Source organism: Kogia breviceps, chromosome 3 (assembly GCF_026419965.1).
Source record: "Kogia breviceps isolate mKogBre1 chromosome 3, mKogBre1 haplotype 1, whole genome shotgun sequence".
NCBI classification, from domain to species: Eukaryota; Metazoa; Chordata; class Mammalia; order Artiodactyla; family Physeteridae; genus Kogia; species Kogia breviceps.
The window spans coordinates 108875626-108892500 of record NC_081312.1 but is presented as its reverse complement, the minus strand read 5'-3'; the positions used below and the strand labels follow the sequence as shown (position 1 = coordinate 108892500).

At 47.6% G+C, this 16875-nt stretch overlaps 1 protein-coding gene across 1 annotated transcript in view; it reads left to right on the top strand.

Moving 5' to 3' along the window:
* Positions 1–16875, top strand: part of ATP10A (ATPase phospholipid transporting 10A (putative)) — a 185025-nt gene that overhangs the window by 57427 nt on the left and 110723 nt on the right. The window contains 1 exon segment of the mRNA XM_059056027.2: positions 13697–13901. Coding sequence (XP_058912010.1) covers positions 13697–13901 — 205 coding nt within the window.

The following is a 16875-nucleotide window of genomic DNA, read 5'->3' as shown; positions in this document are numbered from 1 at the left end:
ATATTTACAAGCACTTTCAACCCCAAATCACTGAAGTGGATTGAGGGAAGAGTCTGTCTCACCCTCATCTCAAGAAGCTACGTTGAAATCCCAAAGTCGTCATTGTTATGGGTTTAGAATTGGGCCAGAGGTGACCAGTCGGCAGGCCTTCCTGCAGTGGCGTCTGTGTGACAGTCACGTGTATGGCACCCAGGCCTCATGAGGTGGGCTCAGCAGTATGATAGCGATTTGGTGCCGGGATGGTGGTAACCCCTGGCTGATTCAGTTCCTCCGAAGGGGTGTGCTTCTTAACTTTGCACATTTGTGTAGTGACAAAAGATTCTTTGAACGTAACTTACTGTAAACTGCTTGATTCCCCCAAGAAGAAAAAGAAATTTTCTTTTCTAAATAAAGATAGGCGAGAACATCTATAATTTAGCAATTCCCATTTCTTAGCATTTTTGCCCCCCAATAATCTAAAATTGGAAAGCATGGGTTACGTTAGTTTCAGGCCTTCCTTTTATGCGTGTTTTTGGAGCAACTCTCCTCTCTTCCAGCCGTGAGTCAGGGCATAGGCTTAACCCCCTCTGGTCCTCAGCATCTTCATCCTTAAAGTGGGAGTGGCACCCCCTCACAGGGCACTGCAGACATGAATGGTGACAGTGACTCTGCGGTGGCCTGTGGGATCTGGCAGCTGTGGCACAAGGAGAAGGGGACCATCAGCAGCATGGCCGAACTCACCATGTCTTTACCCAAGAAGGGGGTTAAGTCAATTCTGAATTCCAGCATTGTTGATCATTCTCAGAAAATTATTGGGTGAAATCAATTTCCGGAGGTTACTGTTGCCATTACTGCTTTACTGGAGAAAATTGGGATTGGACTCCCAAGCTGTGAATTCCAGAGGTGTCTTACGTCCCCACACAAACTGCTTCAAAAGAAATCATGTCTCCAGAGCATAGTTAGATCCATATTTTCACATCCCTTCCGTTCCAGGGGCTGAATCTTCTGAAGGACAGGGCTTGTTTGAGGTCGTTCACCGTGCTTATCATGACTGAGGGACATTTGCAATAAATCAGTTACGGAGAAATGTTATTGCAGTGATTTTTTTAGAGAACTTTATATAGAGAATAGGTTGCTTGAGTGATTCCTCATTCTGCTTGGCCGGGGGGAACCCAGCGTGGTATTAGTCAGAGAGTGACCCAAAAGGTCAGTGGTTTTCAGTGAGCCTCGGGAAGACTCCTGGTAGTGCAGTGGGAGCAGACCATCACCCCCACCGAGTGGGAAAATCCGTCTCCTTCTCTGGCCCTTAGTCCCCTCAGAATGTCAAATGAGAGGGAGGGACCTTGTCATCAATGAAGCCTTCTCACTTTCAAGATTCAGATTCAGAGGAAGCAGGGGGCTCTCGGGAAATGGGGGCCTGAGCCTTTCTCCTCTCCAACCTGCATGCTGGAGCAGTGGCCACAGGTCTCTATGCATCTGGACCGACCTTGGTCCATCTGGGTCCATGCAGAGCACTGGCTTAGGCTCCTGCATAGGCCACAGGCACTCAGAGAACGGCACTGGGGTGGGTGCCACAAAGGAGAGTGTCTTGGAGAAAGCCTGGGCCTGCAGAGGGCTGTGGGCCTTCAGTGGGGAAGGTGGCCGTTGGTACATGCAAGGGTGACCTGACGCTCTGGGCTCCGGGGTGCTTTTCATTTGCCCCTGAGGCTGGGAGAAAGCAGAGCAGAGCCCAAACATGCTAACCAAGAATAATAACCATTCCTTCAAAGGGGCCTGGCCGCCAGGGAAAGGAAAATGGTTTGACCAGAGGGAACTCATGCCCAGAGAAACAGCTGCTGAGGAAGGCTTGGGACCATAAAGAATGACTCATAGTAGCTCAGGGAGCAGTGAGCACCCAGAGGGGAAGTGGGGAGGATAGTGCTGAAAACAGGAACAAATACTATAAAATTCCTAGGAGTGAATTGAACAAGAAGGGCTCAAAACCTGCATAAAGAAAACTGCAGTATCTCTTTGAAGGATGTAAGCCAGCAGGAGGCTTCCTGTGGCCATGGGTGGGAGACTGAGTTCTCCAAGAAGAGGGTGCATGTGTGTTGTGTGGTTCTGCCTGCAAGGTTCTCTTGGAATTGAATAAAGTGGCCTTAGAGTTTATAATGCCCCAATATAGCCAAGACATTTTTAAAAAGATCAAACAGGAGGGACTTTTCGTACAGTTAGTAGAACCAGGGCTGCAGCATGAAGTTGACTGTGACTCGCAGGGTTGCAGAGGTGGCTGCAGGAAGCACCCAGTGTCACCCAGAGTGCCAGCCAGGGCCCTGCCACGAGGCTGCCTCCACCCGGGGTTGGGGGCCTCCCAGTGGTGGGGCTGATCCAGCACACTGTGCAGTGGATCCCAGTGTCAGAGTGTGGACATGGAGAAAGACATGATAAACCCCAAATACATGATATTATATGTGAGAATTTTAGAGTGGGTGCTTACGTTCTATGGGAAAAGGATTATTTAATAAACAGTGTTTATACAATTGGCTGTCTGGAGGAAACAGCCTTGGACCCTCAGGTTGTACTATATAAAAATGAATATCAGTTCATTTGAACACTTGAATACTAAAAAAGAAAAGAATGCTGCACTCCCCAACAAAAAACAAAGAAGTAAATGTCCAGTCTAGGGGCACAGGGGACTTTCTTAGCCAGGCCTAGAAAACTCACACACATTTAACTATAGAAAAATTTAAAACTGTTATATGACAAAAATATACTATAATCAAACATTAAAAAACATAATTCTTTAGAGAAAAATATTTTCAAGGGAAAATAAAAAGGATTAATATTTTTAATATAAAAGCTCTCACAAATTAAGTTGTCAAGAAGGAAGCAAACAATACGATAGGAAAAACAGTGGGAAAATAGGCAGTTTATTCCCAGAAGAACAGGTTAAATGGCCTGGGAGTCAGGCAGAAGCAATAAAAAGGTAAGGTGTCCTGTCTGCCTATCAGGTGGCAAGGAGAGAAAAGAAAGAAGCACTTACTGTTTGCAGAAACAGGGCGGGCGGGTACTCTTAGGTACCAGTGGAGAAGTATGTATTGTTGCAGCCTCTTAGGAAAAATTGTTAAAAACACCAGACCTCTCCCAGCTTTAAGGCATTGCCTGAAAAATGTGAGTCATCCTGCCTGTTTCGTGAGAATGTCATACCAACCAGTGAATGTAGAAGAAATTACCTTGAAAACTCTATAAGTGCCCCCAAAGTGTTTTACATGCTTTACAAATGGGCAGTATTATTATTGGGATAAAGAGTCTGATCCCCACATCCTGATGTCTGGTGATCTATTTTGAGATTGTCCCATGAAACTCAGAAAAGATTGCCGTAGAAATGATCTGTCCAAAAACAAAAGTTTTATAACTCACCAAGAGGTTTCTAATTGGTCATGTTCCTTTAGGTGTCATTTTGCTGTCACAAGCTAGTACAGCTCCTGGGGAAAATTCCTTTCTTCTGGGTATGCAGTGTGGCATTGCAGTGAATAATTGTGTGGTCCCAGCATAGTCCAGTGGGGGCTGGGAAAGTCAGCATCCAATCTTCATTCTAAAGAAGACAGAGGCCCTGTAATCCGGGCGAGTACCGCCATACTACCAGCATGCTCTGATGTTTAGTATGAGATTCAGAATCCATTAGCATGTCTCAATGAAGGAGCAGCTGTTTCAGTTTAGGGTGGAAAGGAGACACATTCTGGACGTTATATAACAGATTTGGGTTGGGCGCCTGCTGCAGATTTTGCCATTTCTGTTTCAGTGCTGAGTTCTCACCCACATAATTTTTAAAATATGTTGGTTCTGTAAAGGTTACTTAATAACTCACCTTCCTGAATGTCCATCCTGGGTGCTATGAAGTGGTGGTCCTCCACCTGGAGCAACTTTGCCCCCGGGAAGAACTTGGCTGGTAGGATTTGTGGGGAGGGGCTGCTGCCCCTCTTGGGTGGGGGTTTGGTGCTGCCCAAGTCCCACAGTGCAGATAGCCCTCTGCAAAAAGAATGATCTGGCCTGAACCGTCAGTGGCCGCTGAGGCTGAGAAACCCTGCTTTAAAGCCATTATCTCTCTCATTCTGGTCTTTTCCCTTCTCTGCCTGTTGTGTAATTGCTAGGGACCAGGGTTCTTGGCCTCCTTAATCAATAGAAATTGATCAAAGGCCAGACAAGAAATTCAGGCAAGGCTTTATTGGGACTCCTGCTGCAGCAGGAGGGAGCTAAAACAAGTAAGAGATTCCCTTGTTTGCTCCCTGAGGGGAGGGGTGAGCTGATTCCTTGTATGGGGTGAGGGTGAGGGTGTGTCTAGGGGTCGGGCTGGAGGGGTGGCTCAGGTGATCTGCCCACCCCCTTGGTGGTGCTGTGTGCAGGGGGCATGCGCAGTACCCTGCTGTTGCTCCTGACCCCCTGTTTTGGTTCCCTGCTCTTCAGAAGTGGCAGTTGGGTTTTTTGGTCTTTTTGTATCTTGTTGTCCAGAATTTGCCCCAACTGTACATACATGCAATTATTTTTAGTTTGTTATAGTTTCTTTGTATTTTGTAGCTAGAGGAGAGGTTTGTCCAGGTGCAAGCATCGCAGCACTGCAGCAAAGGGTCCCAGGTCCCAGGCCTGTCTCATAATGAGTGTGTATTAAATTTGGGGTAGTTTCAGAGTCTTGATGGGTCTCTTTAAAGTGCTGTGAAAATTGTCCATCTCTGTCTCTCTCTCTCTTCATCCCCACATATTCCTTCATTTGTCCACGATCTGAATAATGAATCCATGTAGGGTTTTCTCATCCCTAAGGCATCAGGCCTTGGCACGATGATTATTCTATGAGATTCTTGGATCTCTTGCTGCCACACTCCCATTTAGGGCTTGCCTCACTGCATCCTGTTTTCTCATTTGTTCTGTTTGCTTAAAAAAGCTTAAAAAAGTGTTGAGCAGCTCTCCCCTTTGAGGACCAAAGGAGTACTTCACTCGGGCCGTGCTTGGGAGGCCTGAGTCTAGTTGGTTTGTATGTTTTGTGAGTTCTCTGGGCTTCTCTTTTTCTTAAAAATGTGTTCTGTGGATCTTTCTAGATACTTTACATTTGACCCTACCTCGATCTTGAACCATTTGGAGGAAAGAACATGCATTCAACTGCATGCATCCCAATATTTCTGGCCAACTTTTTTTCTGTTTAGTAAATGAAGCACGACTTTAGTTGGAGCTTGCCTTTCTTATCCAGGGGATGTTTTACCAACAGGAGATGTGATAAACTGACAGATAGACCTGAAGCAATTTGATGTTTAGAAAGAGCTTTCTCTTTACAGGGATAATTGTTGATGTCAGAGACGTCGTATGGAATGTTGCTAACCATGCGGTCTTATTTTCTCTATGATTCTACATTCAGCGCTGCCCATACAGGTACCCCATTCACTTAACTGTTCTGAAAAATCACACTGTCTTTTTAAGTTAAGAAAACAAAATCTCAGCTCTTGCTTTAATTACAAACCACAAATTAAATGTAAAAGGTATAATACTTTCAAAACCAGACCTCCCCCAGGGCTTCATGGGCTCCGGAGTCAGACAGATTTGGTCCTCCCTATGCCCCTTTCTGGGTGTGACTTTGGACAGGTCAGTCTGTCCATCCGTAACTGAGAATGTAGCGTGAGGACTGTGTGTAAGCATTCTGCATGCTGCCTGCTCCATGTGAGGGCTGCACTTAGTGGGGGGACGTACCTACTGTTCTGTTGCTCTGATTATTAAGATGATGCTGATTTGTGGGTGCTGACGGGGATTTGGTGTCAGCCGCCAGCTGGCGTTGGCTGAAAGCCTTGTCCCAAGCTGTTAAGCATTCGTGAACCTTGTGCAGGTGGCCCACTCCTGGAAAACATTTCCCTGTCTTTCATGAGACTGAACTCTCCCTTAGCCAGGCAGGAAATGTGCTTGAGTAGAAAACAGGTCTGGAGGGGGAGGAAGAAGGGTGAGGAGTGTTTGGAAAAGTGACCTTTGATCTTAACAGGTGTGCCATATTCAGGTTTGTGCCACTGAAGGTTGAGGCCCCACAAAAGGAAATAAAAATACAGTGACTGTGACCACACATTCCATGACTGTCCAGATGTGATCACTTGGCAGTGAAAAGTGTGGCCCCTGGACTCCTGCCCATGGCAGTGAGCGGGCACCACGAGGCCTTGGGCACATCTTCATCCGGGGCTCCCAGACCCCCACTCTCTGCCCCGCCTGCCCAGCCACCCCCGCAGGCTTCCCCTCCTCCCCATTCCCTCCCTCGTTTCCTCCCTCTGAGCTCACACTGTTTCCTTCTAGCCAGCTCTCTCCCTGGTAATCACCATGACAGTGCCCATGGTCAGCATCCTGTCACCTCCATGCATGAACCCTGAGTGCCTGTCTTTATCTATCTTGGTCTTGGAAGCATCTCCCACCCCATACGCCCACCAGCACCTTGGACTCAGAATTGCTCACAACTGGAGCCTGTTCTATCCCACAGCACACCCACTTCTGGGTGAGGTCAGTGGCTCCCACATTCCAGTTACCAGGGCTGGAGACCTGGGCACCTCGTGCCTGACTCATCTAATCATTCATGGAGTCCAGTCACATCGATTGTACAGGCGAACTCCCACTCCTGGTCTTTCTTTTCTGTTTCTGTGTCTGAGTCTCCCGATCTCTTTTGCTCAGAGCTAATGCCTTAGCTCTGGTTTGGGCACTGCCCTTTTAGCCTTTCCCGAAATTCCACTCTTTAGTATAAGTAGTCCCCTTGGGGTGGGTGGGGTATGGGTTAGGCTAAGATTTTTTTCATCCTTCAGGAGCTAAAGTCAGATGCTTCCTTTTCTAGGAGGCACTCCCTGACTGCCTAATCAAAACAAGTGTTCTTCTCAGACCTGAATTGTACTTAAAACACAAGAGAGGGAATTGTACTTTCATCTTTAATGCCTTGTTTTCAAGTGGATTTGCTCAAACCTTAAAAACCCTTCATCTCTTCTTTCTCTTTCTCATTCTTTCCTGCCCATCCAAACCCAAGACACACTCCTTTGTTTGTTGGTCTTGTTGGGGGAGAGACAGGTCTAAGGGAGGGAAAAATCAAGGGAGGTGAGTGAGATGTGCCTTGTTTACCCCTGCACATGCATTGCCAGCCCCTGAGCAGGGTGTGGGCATGGTGAATGGTGGGAGGGCTTTGGGGAGTTCCCGTGTGTGGTTGTGAAACTTATATGCAATTGAATTAAAGGGAGCATTTTTGGAACATGAGAAAAAATATGGTAAAATATGGCCACGTAAAGTTGTTAGATAATGTAAGGGCCAGAAAATCAAATGTGTATCCAAGTTATAAGCATTTCAATCTTCTCATTCATTTCCTAAATTACTGAGAAATGGAAGAGGCAAGGTCTCCAACCACAAGATACCCTGGGATGCTGGTTCCATGCATGTGACATGGGCATTTCATGGACACATTTAGAACTGTGGGCAGCCTGCCTCCTGGTCACTAAACTGGAATGGTCATGTCACATTACAAGGGAGGAGTCACCTGCTGTGGGTGGAGTCAAAAATGGGCGTGCATCTTCCTCTCCCTCCTTCCTTCAGGTGGGAGGACTCTTATGTTCATGAATCCATAGACCAGGTTGGAGATCAGGGACAGTAACAGCCCAATTATTGTTGGGACTGTCCTTGTACAAGGAGGGGCAGTGGGTCACCAGGGATGTTAAATGGTTTCTCAAATTTGGAATCTGTTGTCACCTTAAAAAAATTTTCTTTTGCTGTTTGGGAAAATGGTAAGCCAATAACCTAAATGAAAATTTCTTTGAAAACAACACATTGAAGATGAAAGTAAAATTCCCTCAATTCTGCAAGTGCCTTTTTTTTTTTTTAAACTTTATCTGTTTGTTTGGTTTTATTTCTTGGCCACATCGTGTTACTGAGTCCAAGCTCATAATGCTCGCTGCACGACAAGACAGGGCAGTAAATTGAGAGATGAGTTGCTGGGGCAAGGAATAGTGATGTTATTTGGAAAGCCAGCAGATCAAGAAGGTGGTGGACTCCTGCTCCAAAGAACCATCTTGCCTGAGTTAAAATTCAGACTTCTTTTATACTAAAAGGGAAAGTAAAGTCAAACACTTCCTGTTTCCCATCAGCCTCAGGAGGGGAGGTGTTAATTTCTTCCTGGCTGTAGTCATTCACAGGTGGGCCTGGTCAGGATGTTTCTTGTGAGCTAAACAAAGGTATTTTAGCTTAAGGCTCATTACCTGGGAGGCAGGGTTCCCAGAGATGGGCCCTTATGTATAATTTAAACTTATAGGCAATGTCCCTTTAGTGATTAACTTAAAGCAAAAGCAATAGAATACAGAAGTTAAAGAAACAGATGCAATATGGAATCAGATTTGTTTTTTCCCCCCAGTACAATTGGAGAGATTTATAAATACATTGTTGAAAACCCTTAGCCATTGCAGAGACAGTTTCAACACTGGAGAGGGATCATGAGTGAGGCTGAACTGGTGGGAATTCTGATGCATTTCAAAAAATAAATCATTAACAGAACATTTCTGAGCAGGAGTCCTTGAACCCTGCATTCATGAAGAGCTACATGAAAGTAACATAGTGATCTTCAGGAAAAACCTGCTTTCAACTGCTTAAAATAATTCCTGTAAATTCCATAAGCCAGCTACCTCCTCTTATTGGAATTGTTTACTTAGTAACTTTAAAAACATAACTAGTACAAATAAATAGCTTGTCAGCCTAAACAACTGACCAAAAATGATTAAGTGATCTTAAAATTCTGTTTACCTCTTGTCTTTAAATAAAATTTGTCACTAGTCACTAATATTTCCTTATTCCTTCACCCCCCACATTGTGCTGTTTTGCACAAAAAAGACTCAGATAAGAACTTCAAAGCTCAGCAGGACTAATTATAAATGGTGTTAATTGATTTTCCCAGAAGAGGAAAGCTAATCATTAGAAGCCTCTTTTGGCCTAAGAACAGATCTTGGAAATTATCTATTTAACACTCTGGCTTTACAGTTGAGCAAACAACAGGCCAAGAGGTGAGGGGTTTGGGGCAGAAAAACCAGTAGCAATGCTTCCCTAGAAAAGACATGTTTTTGCCTGTGGCCTCCTAAGGGTTCTTTTGAACAGAAGGCATTTTTATCAGGACCCCTTTCAGTTTGGACCCCTCCCCCACCCCTGCCCCCATTTCAGAAGAATCACACTTTTTTCCACCAATGACCCTTGAACTCTTGAATCGGCACTCCGGGGCAGACCCCTCAGGACACCTGAGCAGGGTACTCGGTGATGGCTGATTGCAAAGGCGGTTGTCATTCTCGTGGAGGGTCCATGCTCCATGCTTCTAATATGTATGATGTGGCCCATATTTCAAGACTACACGTTTCCCCACATTTTAATATGTTATGCATACCTTCTGTCGGGCTCCCACTTTGTGAGGAGAGGGAAGTGTGTTTGGATTTTAACCAGTCCTGCTCTGCGTTCTTTTCCTATGAGGTAGTCTTTTCTCGGTATGCATATTCTAAAGCTGAGTGGGAGTTTTCCCAGTTGCTGTGCCCTGAGAGGACTGAGCTGCCTCTGACTCCTGCTTCTGTGCAGAAGAAGGGAATTGTGCATATTAGTTTTCTACTGCTGTGTGATGAGTTACTATAAACTCAGCAGCTGGAGACAACTCAGATGTGTGGTGTCACAGCTTCCGGGAGCAGGCGTGCAGGTGTGGGTTGGCTGGGTGCTCTGCCCTGGGCGTCACCCGCTGCAGTCCAGGTGTTGGCCTGGCTGTGGTCTCGTCCTCTTCCAGGCTCGTTCAGGTTCTTGGTGGAATTCAGCTCCGGTGCTGGTAGGCCTGGGGCCCCGTGCTCTTGCTGGCTGATGGGCAGGGCCACTCTCAGCTCCTGGCCCTGGTCATGAGGCCTTTCCATTGCTCTCTACACTTTAGTGTCTGACTTAATGTCTCTGGTTTAGGCCCAGTTTACAGGGCTCCTGTGGCTCCATCAGGCCCACCTGATGATTAGCTCATAGCCCACTGACTGGTCACCTTCATTACACCTGCAGGAGTGACTCCTCCCACATTCACAGCCCCCACCTTACTTGGGGGCGGGGGGTAGGGTGCTGGCAGGGGCTTGCACACCAGGGCTGGGGATCTAGGGGATGTCTCAGAATCCTGCCACCACATGGGGCAGCACCTGTGCTTTAGAAGGAATATCTCGGGGGCAAACTACACAGTGCCACTTCCTAAAATTGCTGGAAACAAATGCATAGTGTTGAGGACTGGGTGATTTTAAACCTTGCATGTCAGGTGGATCTCCTGGTCCCTGGAGGAGTGCAGGCACCTGCCTGGTGGAGGTTAGAATTCTGGAGTTTGCAGGGAGGCCACAGGTGGCATACACTCCTGAGACTTTTCCTATGGGGAGGAGGGGCCATGTGTCCTGTCCACCCTAGCCTGCATCCACCGTGACCTGAGGAAATAGAAGCCGGTCCTAAATTGTTTACCTGGTGCTTCTAAAATCAGTGTTCTTAGGAGGCCAGTGTTGCCGTATGGTGTCAATGGGACTTACATGTTTTCTCTGGTGCTTTTCCCATGCACAGACATGGGGGCATGTGGGACACAAGCCTGTGGAAGAGTCTCCTGGTGTGATGCCCTCTGTCACCTGGTCCTCTGCTGCTCTCTCCCTTCCCATCCCTGCAGGCTGGGAGCCACCCCTTCCAGCAGGAGTCATGGGAATTGAAGTTATTGGGTGCTAGTCTGCTCGGGCTGCTGTGACAGCACCACAGACTGGGAGGTTTAAACAACAAAAGTTTATTGTCTCACAGTCTGGAGGCAGGATGTCCAAGATCAAGGCATTGACAGGACTGGTGTCTCTGGGGGCCTCTCTCCTTGGTTTGCTGATAGCCGTCTTCTCCCTGTGTCCTCACATGGTCTTCCTCTGTGCACACACATCCCTGGTGTCTCTCCCTCTCCTTATAAGGATCAGGGCCCCACCCTATGACCTCATTTCGACTCCGTCACCTCTTTAAAGACCTTATGTCCAAATATAGTTGCTGAGAAAAGGAGGGCAACTTATACCTAATATGTATGTTATATGTAATGTGTCTATTATATATAGAGACATACACATGTAATATATGTGTTATACAGTATATATTACTATATAATGTATATGATGTACATATAATAAAAATAAGAGTAACGCAGGCCAGGCAGGGGCGTTGCAGGGTCGGTGTAGGGTCCACACTCAGTGCTGGAGCTCCCGCTGGAACAATCAACTGGCCTGTGGGACTTCAATGAGGGATTTTTGTCTGTCTCTCGAGGTGATGAAGGGATTCTGTGATGCTGTTCCTCCACAAGTAACTCCTGAGTCTGGGTTTTAAGGGTCCTGCTGCTTTAGGAGTTCCTGTGACTGCAGGGCCTTTCTCTTTCAGGCATCCGGGAGCTGCTCTGCTGCCTCTCCCTTTGCTTTCCATGGCTGGGACGGGTCCTCCCGCAAGGACGGTCGGTCACCGAGGTCTCCTCATCCATTGCTCTGTGTTTCCAGGGGTCTGTGCGGGGGTCTCCTTTGGGCTCAAATGCCTCCATCAAAGTTACTGTTTTCAATATGTGCTCTGCTGGAGTGGGCAAGCTAATGTTTTAAGATTTCAAGGCAAATGGAAACTGACTTTATTTTTGATGAGTTCTGTAAATGGAATGTAGTCAAGATTAACAACCCAGACAGTGTCACACCCTGCCTCCTCCAGCCTGGTCATCCCCACCTCCTGCCTGTCCCCAGGGCCAGTGTAGGACCACCGGTCTCCTGGCAGCTGCTGTCACACTGGGGCCTGTCCAGCTCACTGTCCGCGTGCACTGCCCACCTCAGTGACCGCACAGCGAATTAGCTTTTGGAAACCTTCTTCTGGAAAGGACAGGGCCTTTCAGATTCCTCTGTACTTTCTGTGGGAAGCCAACAAAGTGTCCTGATAAGGAGGAAAGACTAAAGAGCTAATGTTGCAATGATAGAAAGTCAAGGTTTGATCTTCAGAAGAGGAAATAGGAACATAGTTAAGTGATGTTTCATTTGTCACTCATCAAGGCTGTCTGTCCACTGGGAAGAAGTCAGACTGTGACAGTGAGCAGGCAGCGAATGCCCTTGGGCTGGGGCCGGGGGACTTGTCACAGCTGGAAAAGGATGCCTCACCTGAACAGCACCCTGGCCTTGCAGGGAGGGTTGGGTCCAGAAGAATACCTTTGTGCTGACATCGGGGGCTTGATTCTATAGCCCCCAGGGGGTGCTATCTAGTGCTTTGGTCTCGCCTTGAATTTATTTTTGAGGACAAAGTTGTATCTAATTTATCTTTGTTGGCCCTATAGCGACCAGACTACGGTGGATCTTGAAACAGAGGAATGAAAGTCAGTAGAGGCTTGTAGTGGAAGGGGCTACTTCTCTTTTCAGCACCTGGGGCAGCTGATGCTAGGAGCCCCTGGAAGTCTGCCGTGGGTTCCCTCAGATCCACAGTGTGGAATAAAATAGAGGTCTGACACTCAGGACTCATTACCCAGCGCTCAGGAGTCAGGTGAGACTCAGGCTCGCTGTTGAATTGTTCTCCGGGAGCTCAGGCGAGGAAGTGTGGGGGGCCAGTGAGAAGGTGATGGTGAAAGTGAAGTGTGTTTTAGGGCTTTTTATTTTCCTAACAACATAACCCAGAGGATTTATTGATGCAGTTTTCTGATGTAGAATGTCATGTTGAGATAAAGTCTTGTTCCTCTGCTTATTTATAAAACTGGACAAAACTACCTCCAAGGAGTTCTTAAAAATGCCCTTTGTAGGATGAATGAGCCCATTTTTCCAGAGTAAAAAAAAATCTAAAGCAGAAATCTACCCATGTTTTCATCCCACTACCTATTAATCAATAGTAACTATCAGGGGTTGAAAGCTGACTGTGGCAAGCACTGTTTTGATTGATTATCTACTTCATCTTGAGTGATGTGGAGAGGATACATCTGCTGTGATCTCCATCCTGCAGAAGGTACAGAGGTTCTACTAGCTGTTTCCATGAATTGGTCTATTGTAGGGACCTCATAAAAGTGAAATTGTACAGTGTTCGTCCTGTTATGACTGGCTTATTTCACTTAGCTTAATGTCCTCTGAGTTCATCCATGTTGTAACATGTGTCAGAATTTCCTTCCTTTTCATGGCTGAATCATATTCCACTGTATGGTTATATGACATTTTGCTTATCCATCTATTGTTGGGCATTTGGGTTGTTTCCACTTTTGGGCTATTGGGAGTAATGCTGTTATGAACATGGGTAGGCAAATATCCATTCGAGTCCCTGCTTTTAATTCTTTGGGGTATATACCTAGGAGTGGAAAGCATAACCACTTTAAAGTGGACAGTTCAGTGGCATTTAGTGCATTTAGTGTTGTGTAACCATCACCACTACCTAGTTCCAGGACATTTTAATCACCCCAAATGGAAACCTGTACCCAGGAAACATTTTCTCCCCATCCCATCTCCCCTCCCCTCAGGCTCTGGCAGCCACAAATCCACCTTCTATTGCCATGGATTTGCCTGTTCTAGATATTTCATATTACTGGAGTTTCACTACATGTGGCCTTTAGGAATCTTCTTTTAAATGCTTGTTATTATGGAAAATTTCAGCACACCAGAAAGTGGCACGAAATGTTCAATGAGCTGCATGTGCCCATCACCCAGATTTGGCCTCCATCAATCTCCTCCAGACTTGTTAATGGCTCTCTCTTTACCAGGGAAGAAAAGCAGTACGTGAACCGATTCTGGAAAGAAATCCACGTGGGAGACTTTGTGCGTCTTCGCTGCAACGAGATCATCCCTGCAGACATCCTGCTGCTGTATTCGAGTGATCCCGACGGGCTGTGCCACATCGAGACGGCCAACCTGGATGGAGAGACCAACCTGAAACGGCGCCAGGTGGTCCGAGGCTTCTCCGAGCTTGTAAGTGACCTGGCATGTCCAGGGTCCCAGGTACCACGTCCCGTGGTGCTTCCCATGCCGGCCCGCCAGGGACTTGCATCCCCTCCATCAGGCCAGGCTGGTGGATGGATGTGGGACTGAGGGTCTGAGAGGACCCCAGTCCCCCTGAGCGTATAACCAGCCTGCAGCTATGGGAAACAGGACCCAGTTTTATGACTTTGATTTCCACTGTACACTTCGTAGATTTGGAGTCCCTTTAAAGTCACTAGGAACACTTGGGACTGGCTGACTGTCAGCATTTACCCAGCTGTAGCTCTCATTCTAACACAGCAGCAGTAATGACCTGACCCCAGCATGTGGCTCAGGAATTTCTCTCCTCAGGGGTATTTCTGAGTTCAGCGCCAGGTCTTCTGTGACTGAATTCTGCCTTGGAGGAACATTGACCACAGCTCAGAAATGCTGGCCCTGTGGGGAAGTAGGAAGGGGAACAGCATCCCACCACCTATACCCACCGATAGCCTTGTGGCCGGAAAGTTCAGACCCTGTCAGGGGTTTCCAACCTCTGTCCCCCTCCAGGTCTGTGCAGAGGATGCAGGGGTGCCAACGCCAGGGGACGGAAAGGAGCACGAGCCCTCGGGGATTAGGAGGTGTCTGGCAGGGCAGTGGGCTAGCCCACACCTTGTTCTCCTGACACTGAGCTGCCTGTCTCTGTCACTCAGGGGCCTTGACATCAAGGAAGGAAGTTTTAAGAAGTGCCCGAGGCAGTGAGCTCCTGAGTTTCAGGAAGGTAGCCACTGGGGGTGTCTCTTCCTCTGTCACATAATGGGTGTCAGTGTCACACACTGGGGATTTTCTTCCTCTGTCGTTGGCGCCCTCTCAGTGAGCTCCTACAGGAGAACCAGGCCTTAGAGTCAGGACTGGGATGGGTCTGGAGCAGTTGGCTTGTTTTATAGCCACTGTCGGCATTTGATGTAGGGCATTGATTGTGCAGGATTGTCGGGGGGTGTCCCCGCATCCCGCTATGAGTGTCCCTGCCGTTTACCCTTGGTCACTGTGACAGCCGAAGGCACCTCCTACACGCTTGCAAAGGGCCAGATGGCGTCCCACACGCTGGGGCTACTGCCGGCCTTGGTGGCAGGACTTTCTGAGCCTGACACTCACCCACCTCCTGCGGACGGCCCGGACTTCCTCACCAGTGTCTGGATTGTTCTGCCCTCGCTTCTGTCCACCACCATGATTTCCTCATTTTCATCTCCTTTTGTGCCAAGAATGTTTTTGTGAGCTGCCTCAAATCTTTCTTGGAACGAGGCAAAGCATACATAAACATTAAAAATAGTTTTTGTTTTTTTTTAAAATGGGATTGTCTTCTTCCAGATCAAGAGAGTTGGTGACAGTGCTTATTTGGGACCCTTGAGGCCCAGCACTGGCACATTCAGTACGTTCCAGCTTCTGCATTGATTGTGCTCCAGGGTTTGGTAATAAATGTGGGCCAACCTTCCCCTGCCATTCCCCCCCCGGCCACATGTGCATGTGTCCTGAGGTCGCCTCACCCCAAGGCTTCTCCCCTAGGCCTGCCCCAGTCCCCTAGAACCCACTTTTCCCAAGCCCTCTCCAGGGCGCAGGCGTGGGGACAAGCCCTGAGGTCAGCAGGGATGGGCTTGGATTGGAGGGAGGTGGTGACCGCACAGACTCCAGCTCCATCCAGGTGGAGCAGCCAGTGTGTGCAGAGGGTGCCTGTAACATAAACGGATGCATCTGTGTACCTAATGGGTGAAACTTCAGACGCTGTGGAAAATCTGGAGAAACTGCAGAACCTGAGAGCAGAGTGGATCTGTTTGGGTGGCAGGTGGGGCAAAGCCACGGGGGTGCATCTCCTTGGTCAGCTCTCAGGAACAACTTCCTTGTTTCCTGTCTTCTAATTTGTTCAGCTGCTGAACCCAGTAATATCTAAAAGCCTCCTCCACCTCCTTTTCTCGCTGGTGCTTTGTATAAACGCGCTGTTTGTAAGATGGATGTTGACATTCCAGGATCACTACAGACAGACACATCCTATATCCTCCTGCATAGGGCCCTTGCATGCCTGAGGAAGTCAATGGAGCTGAGCCGTAACTTAGTCACAATGGCCAAAATTAAGAACCAAAACCATTTTGATTAAAAAAAAGTTTCTTTATCAGCACCCAAATTCTTCAATATGTATGGACACTCTAGCCCCTATTATTGGTATATTTTTTCACTTTCTGTTTTTTTCTCCCTCTTTCCCTAACGTCCAAAGGCATTTTTCTGGTACCTGAATTCTTGTTCATACATTATTATTCTGAAATGTATGAACTGCCCCGTGGAAAATAAAGATAGGAAATCTCAGGCTTTTAAAAGCCTGACAATTGGAAGACCAAGGTTTGGCTGTAACATTACAATGCCAGGAACATTTCAGTTCTATGTATTGAAGTGGGGTTTTCACGGGTGGAGTCACCTGGCATCTCAGGTAGGTGAAGAGCAGATTCCTGTCCAATGCACAGTAACACAGTGCCACGTTGACGAGGGCTCAGTTGGAAGTGCCTGCCCCTAGGAAAACTTAAATTAGAGGTGATTTGCAAAACTGAGGTGAAGAATATGAGAGGAGCTTGACATTCATGCAGGGGCTGGGTGTATCTGTCAGGGTCCAGTGAGGATGCAGAAACCACAGCTGATTCGGTCAGGGCAAGTTTGATGTAAAGAACTCCTCGTGGGGGATTGCACAGTAAAAGTGAAGGGGCTCCCCAGAATGCAGAAGAGCTGATAGAGGGAGCAGCCAGTGGTCCTGGTGCTAAGATAGCGCTCAGGGAAGAGGCCCTCAAACCTGAGTCTTCTTCTCATGGCTGAAGGCATGGCTGTCCCTCATGGGATGGCAGAAAAGTTACTAAGGGGCGGGCTGTACCAGTGGGTCAGCCCTCACAGGTGCAAGGGAGCCATCCACTGCGAGGTGCTGGTTCTGGGAGCTTGTGAGATGCTGGGATGC